A 7500-nucleotide genomic window follows, 5' to 3' on the forward strand; every position below is an offset into this window, starting at 1 on the left:
CACATACACAACGCTTATACAATTATAGTTACATAACAAATTTCTTTTTCTTAATGTAAGCCCCTTTCAAAATGCCACAGAGATGAAACAAATCTTACGATCACATTGTAAATAAAATTAAATCAATGGAAAAATACACAAATGAGTTCATTATTCAATCAGCTAATTCATTAATCAATTCATAGGTATTGCAACCTATTGTTTTTGGTGTTCATCGATCCTCAACACTTCGAATTTTACTACAAATATTCACGATAATTTTTGCAGTAAGTTGGCTCCACACCCTAATTACGCGACTAACAAAGTTGTTTCTTCTTATTTCTAGATCAAATCTACACCTGGGTGGTTTGAGCCAAAACCAACGAGAGGCATACATATCTAAAACATATATTTCACAAACACACACACACACACACAAAATATATCAACTATATTTTTCATCTCGGTGGCGTTGGCCACGCGCCGTTGTATGAAGTGCACAAGACTCAGTTTGATGACGTCATACCACCGCTGCCGGGCCTTGTGGCGTTGCTTGGAGCCCATACTTTCTTGTCCGATTTGTATTTAGTGTGAAAATAGTCTCGGTTCTGATGTTACACTGGGGAAATATAATTTCTATTCTAAGAGGGCTTTCCACTTAATTTCTTTTTATTGTGAACCCAAATACGAAATTTATTTTTTTACAATCAAGCCGAGTTTTCTTTTGACACGTACGCTCTTATTTTCCTCAGTATAAGCATGGGAGCAAATAAATGATAGTGTATTTATATATCTAGTAAGCTCAACATTTTGGGAGAGAGAGAGAGAGAATGGGAGAGGGAGATAATGAAGCCGGCAGGATAAATTGGGTCAGGGGAGCAGACTGCAGAAGTTAAAACGTACTTAGATATGTTCAGACATGTGCCCCGTTTCTGTGCGCAGAGCAACTCCAAGGCGGTCTCCTTGTAGGTGTCATTCGTCGTTAGGCTCCGGACGAGATCGGGACCTCTCCACACACAAGAAAGCTGCCTACCCTACACACCAACCCCAACTCCTGCGGACCAAACTTCGAACATAACATTGCCTTCTCGCAGCTGGGCGAACCAGTCGAAATAGCGAATTTAGACAACGTGGGAGAGGCGCTAACTATACAGGACTCTTCGACGAATGAATTGATGGAGAAAACCACTACCCATGGACCGGAAAAAAAAAAATGAACGTTCAAAATTACCTCCCAGGATAAGCAACGGAGCGATGATGGGGCTTTCCAGGCGGCGAAAAGAAAATGGAAGCACATTGATTTCGGTGAAGCAGATGGTTCTGAGGACCGCCGGTTGCATGAGGCGGACGAATGATGACGTAATCGCGCAAGGAGATGCGGAAGTCGGCAAATTCAGACACGAATGAAAAATATAGTCTGGGAATGAACGAGACTTTAATTTCCCAAACCCGCCTGTGAACTAAACCTGGAAACGACGATTACGTGGGCACTCCGGTTATTTAAAGAAGACCCAAAGTTCAAAGTGCTATTTCAAGAAGGAAAAAGATAGACCTTACGCAACCTTTACAGCAGGGATTCTTAACATGGTGCTCGCGAGCACCATGGTGCTTATAAGGTTTTAGACAGGTTCGCGAGCATTAAGTTTAATATAAATATATGGGACTTTCGTGCGCAGAAAATATTTTCTAACGTAGTGCTGAAATTTCTCCAAATAATTATTTTTGCTTTCATACGGTAGTTATTAGAACCGTGCCTTTCGCCAAATAGCGCCAAGCTTTTGAACTTCCAAGAACAAACCCGCGCGAACAAGACTTGCGAGTTCCTCTTAATTTTATCGCTTGGCATAACACGATGACCAATCACAGTAATTAAGTCTTCCGTCATAACCAAACATGGTAAACGACTGACCGTCGTTTCCTAATCAATCAGTACAAGTCAGGGTTGCCACTTTGGATATTTTATATCCAGACCTAGAGGTTTTTCATAGTCTAGAATTCTAGATATGAATTTCGGTCATTTGATATTAGATATAAATCTGGTAGATTTTAAAATAAATTTAGATATTTCTAGATATTTTTAAAAATGTTTTGTCAATATTTTATTATCGTATTAGATTAGTATCTACTGGGTTTTGAATTTACATATATGAGTTACAAATACTTCATATTAAAAATACTTAATAACACATTTTGTACCGAGTTTAGCAAAATATTTTTGATCACTTGTATAAACATCGAAGCGTTTTTGCCGCTAGTATTATAAAAGTACTGAAAACGACAAAAACGTTTTCATACGTTTGATGACGCAATCGACCCGCAGTATTGGGATTTGGCACCCTGTTAGTGAAATGCAGTGACTGCGTGCGCATGCACCAAATCTGAATTATTAAGAAAATGCCGGTTGTGTTCATATACTTAACTACTAAAGCCTTTCCACAAAATGGACATGTTTTTAAAACGCAAGCAGTCGCCGGAGAATGATGCGAAAGATCAAGAAACAATACGAACAGGTGTGCAATGCCTGTTGTACTATGCGAGTCTTTCTGGCTACCGAAAAGCTAATTGTGAAAGGCATTGCAATAATATCCATCCTGGATCTTTCACCGAAACTTATCCTGTGTTTTCCACAGCTAGCAAAAATAAATTAAAAGAGATGAAAGACAATTTGAAGAATTCAAAGAATGTGTTGCGCCGTCCTGCAAATTCTCATAACTTTCGAATAAAGTGCTATTCGAAGTGGCTAACATATTGGCCAAAAAGTGCATGCCTCCATACAGCAGTGGCGAGGTTGTAAAAGACTGTTTTGGCTGCCATAAAATTTTTAGCTACAAGTGTCCCGGGTCATCATAAAAAAAATGCTAGTCACTGCTTCGGAAAATATCCCTTTGAGTAACGACAGCGTTACAAATAGTGTAAAACAAATTGCTGCTGCGGTTAAGAAAGATTTGTGGATAAGGAGCCACTGCAAATATTTTTCTTTGGCACTAGATGAGAAAACGGACATTGTTTCTGTGTTACAACTAATGTGTTTCACACGCTTTGTACAGAATTATGCTATGGTTAGTGAAGAATTTCCAACAGTGTTGCCACTTACAGGCAGGCAACCGGATAGGACGTGTATAATGTTCTCATGAAGTTCCTCACTTCAGAAGACATAGATTTGAGTAAACTTGTTTCTACTGTTACTGATGGTGCTCCTTCCATGGTTGGTAAAAACAAAGGTTTCATTGCCTATCTAAAAGCAGATGACAAAATCCCTGTTTTTGTTCATTACCACTGCTTATTATATGTTGAGGTGCGGTGTAGCAGACTGAAAGGTCAGACAAAATTCATAGATTACCTGGAAGAACTGACAAGGGTAATCAACTTTTTAACATCAAGGCCCTTGAATAAACGGCTTTTGAAAGCACTTCTTGAAGATTCGCAAGCTTCCCACTGCTGAAATTTGTTGGCTTCGTGATCGGGCTTTAGCGAGTGTGTGGGGAGTCTTTGAAGAAGTGAAGTCCTTTATGATTGAACACGAGAGCTACATTGTTTTCCTGACATTTTTACTGATTAATTTAAATTGACTTTTGCTTTCTTGATTGATTTATGAAATTTTTGGCTCGAAGGCCAAGCGCCTTTTGCTTTCTTGGTTGATCTTTTCCATCACCTGTATGTGCTGAATTTAAAATCGCATGGGAGGCACAGCAGTGTTTGGGTGTTGTATGAACAATTAGCAGGATTTCAAAACAAACTTCAAAATTTCCGTTCCCAAATACAAAAAAAACAATTTGCTTTATTTCCCAGACCTACAAAAGTGTTTGAGTGAAACAGAAAATGGAGGCTTTCAAAATGCTGTCAATGTTTGGAACGATTTACATTTGCGAGAGTGCATTCTCTCTTCTCAATAATATAAAAAGGGGGAATTAACTAACAATGGAACATTTGGAAGAAAGTCTTCGATTGCCTCTTCATGAAGGACACTTGAAAACAATGGATTTGGTCAATGACATGCAGTCAAGGATCACATTAAAAGCTCATGTAATAATTTTACTTTTATAATTTTTATTTACTCCTATGTTTTACATATTTTATTTATGTTTTTATTACTCATAAACTATTTTTTTTCACATGTGTAGTAAACTTCTTTATAAAAGAATGTTTTATCGTATATTACGCGTCCGTTGAAAAACCTAACTCATTAGGTGCCCTTCAGAGGGTGCTAGCTTGACCAGTTTCTTTGCTTCAGCGCTCAAAAAGATAGAAAGGTTAAGAGCCCCTGCTTTACAGAGTAGTCCACTGGAATTTATATAAACACAAGAGCTTAAGAATAACAAAATGGCTGTTCTAGATACAAATGAGACACTGCCTGAAGTTACGTTTAATTTCCGTGTTCTTAGAAAATTACAAATCAAACTTTTTCTCAACTAGAGTGATACAGATGTGGAACAAACTAAAAGAGAACATACATACATACATATACCAAGGCTTTTTTCCCCTTTCAAGGGAGGTAGCCAAAAAGGGAAAGGCATAAAAACACTCCCACCCATTACATCCCTAAATACACTCCACACCCCTCCCACCCTCCCTCTCATCTGACGGTCGAAATTATCACCATTAGTTGCTTCAAAGAGCGCTTGGCCAGAGTGGCAGAACCATCCTAACCTATACAACTACATTTTCTCCTCCTGAGCCAGTTAGCCTTACTACAAGTTCAACGACCTACAACTACGAGCAATCCCCTTGGGTATGGTCCCATTACCCTTGCGGGTACCTACTGACCAATACATAAGTTAGGTTTAGATGATGTAAAGATTCTGAGGGAGCGTCGAATGATTAGAATTGAAGGGGAAATGGTATAAAAAAAACTCAGCTTGCTGAACTCTCGAAAGGACCAGAGAATGCCAAAATGTTGAAAAAGTATCTGGGCAAGAAGAACACTGTGTCATCTGCTACAAATGTAGTAAATGGGGACACATGATATGGAACTGTAATGTTGGTTTAAGATTTAATTATAATGATAGGAGATACCAGTCAAAATATGTAGTAACAAAATCTAGGAGAAAACAAGTTTAACACCAAAATGGTGCGACTGTGAAGGCTTCCATGATTGTGCTCAGTAACTCCAGGCTCCAATAGCACAAATATGAAATAAAATAAATTAAAGCAGAATGAAATAAAAGCCCTTGTTGGGGACAATCGACTCAAAATCTCAGCTACCTGTGTTATGGCTGACAGAACAGAACTAAAACAATTCTCAAGAACAGGCAAACTTTAAAACAAAATACGGCGGTTCCCAATTTTCATAAAGATGTGTGTTGAATACCAAAAGAACACGAAATAGTTAAAAAGAAAACTGTTTCATAAATGAAGCACAATGTTAGAGACTGTAAATACAAACTAGCCCACTAATGAATCCACTAATAAGCCTCGTGGAGACGGGGCTAGTTTAGTAACTGCTAGTGCCAAAAGCGCCTTGTAAACGACCCCTCCTCTACTTGCCCCATGTCAACGAAAAGTTGGTAAACTTGTCTCCAAACCATCCTACTGTCAACACTAACTTGTCGGGTAAGTTAACTTGCAGTTGGCACTAGCGGATACTAAACTAGCTCCGTGTCAACGAGGCTTTAGAATGAAAAAGACTGACACAAAGAGCTCCAGAACATAAGTGAAAACAAACACACAATATCTAATGCAAATATTGAAGTAGGAGAAATACTAAATATTCTAGACCAGACGTATACAAAATCTAAAGAATAATATTTCTGTATCCATAAAGAACAAGAAAAATATTCGTCAAATAGGTACTGACGACCTAAGCATTTTGTCATGGAATGCAAATGGCCTATGAATGATCTTAAAGCACGTTCACGTATACGCTTTAGAAAATAACTTAGATATTATATCACTTCAAGAAGTAAGAGTTAATATTTTTCATTACGTGGGAACCAAAAATTTGAACAGCTTGCTGATATGACAATAATATAAATATATGAACACGTTAAAAATAATATCTATTTAACTAACAGTCAATGTTTTTAAACTACAGGTGAGGAGCCTACGCCATAATGCGTACCTGCCCTACGCGCTTAGACTGTTGGGGCAGGTAACAGTCAGTGCCGGGAAACGAAGTGTGGGACTCGAACCCACAACTAAGCGAATGCGAGGCCAGCGCTGCTCAAAATTATAGTCCTTTGTGATATGGATATATACGAGCATGCAAACTAAAGAACACTTCATGCCTTCAGACTGCGTCTTTATAGTTGCATGCGTCACCTTATCCTCTGCCCCAGGTGTCTCTTGTAGGAGACCCATGTATACTAATGCGAGACCTAATTAGCTGGACATCTAGGAAATCTAGAAACGAACTATGCTCCTAATATGAATGGGAATTCTCTGTATTCAATTTCACCCCATAGTCAGTTAAGAATAAATGGACTCATAAGAACATAAGAATGTAGGAGACTGCAAGAGACCTTAAGGCTTACACTAGGCAGTTCCATATCCATCACCATCTGTCATCCCCACTCATAAAATTATCTAATCTCTTAAAACAACAAATAGTTTCAGCGCTCACTACATACTAAGTAAATTCCATTCGTTAAGGTCCCTTGAAAGTTTTGAACCAATACATATTCTAGGAGTAAAGTTCGAGTATGTTATTTTTGATAAGGAAAAACTAAAGCGTAAATTTACATTCAAGTAAAATAAAACTCTAAATTATGCCGCTAAGTTCAGGCCGTAGACATCAAAAGTCGAGTAAACTGAAAAAAGTACAGATCCTAAAGTTATATACAGATCAGATAATTTTTATGACCATCGCGCAAGGATTCGAACCTGCGCTGTACATGACGACAAGAGGCCCGCCATGACTACCACCTTACACCGCCTCTTGTCGTCATGTACAGCGCAGGTTCGAATCCTTGCGCGATGGTCATAAAAATTATCTGATTAATGTCGCTGTCCACTAGCGAATTCCTCGTATTATATACAGATGTTTTCGTACATCTTATTTCCAGTGATCAGGACAGTTTTGAATAAGAGCAAGACGAAAAAAAAAAGTCTTCAAGGTTGATTAAGTGCGACGGGTGGTCAAAAATCAATCAGGGCAAGCCAAGGTCGCACGAACGTCGGGCCCTCCGCCGAGCCGATTCAGGTCAGGTCAGGTCAGGCCAAGCCAAACCAGGCAGAACACAAAATGAAAAATCGCTGCATTTCCCGACACGTACTTGGCGAAACGAGTTTTCCTAGATTGAGCATTCTTCAGTCTTTTTTTTTTTTTAACTTTGGTTCAAACTCTTTTATTATTATTATCATCATTCTCAAAATGCTCAGGGTGAAGCATCGACTCTCCACTGGCTATGTGACCATACTATCTACTCTGGCTGGCGTTTAACTTCAGCATACATGACATTCTTGCTTAACATAACTACTCAAGTTCTGAGCAAGATCTGCATCATCCGTACCACACAGGAGTAAATACTGGCCGCTCGAAACTCCATCAAGAGATGAAAGGAATAAGACCATAAGAATAGAGGA

General features: G+C 38.7%; 2 protein-coding genes across 3 annotated transcripts in view; one reads left to right on the plus strand and one right to left on the minus strand.

The window, feature by feature from the left end:
• Positions 1 to 7500, minus strand: part of LOC143027230 (uncharacterized) — a 494887-nt gene that overhangs the window by 312192 nt on the left and 175195 nt on the right. The gene's annotated exons all lie outside the window — the stretch shown is intronic.
• LOC143026885 (protein FAM200C-like) lies at positions 3110 to 3421 on the plus strand. Its single transcript, XM_076187669.1, has one exon. It carries the CDS (start codon positions 3110 to 3112, stop codon positions 3419 to 3421), a length of 312 nt encoding a protein of 103 aa, XP_076043784.1.

Source organism: Oratosquilla oratoria, chromosome 7 (genome assembly GCF_046742065.1).
Source record: "Oratosquilla oratoria isolate Oo_2021 chromosome 7, ASM4674206v1, whole genome shotgun sequence".
In the NCBI taxonomy this organism is placed as follows: Eukaryota; Metazoa; Arthropoda; class Malacostraca; order Stomatopoda; family Squillidae; genus Oratosquilla; species Oratosquilla oratoria.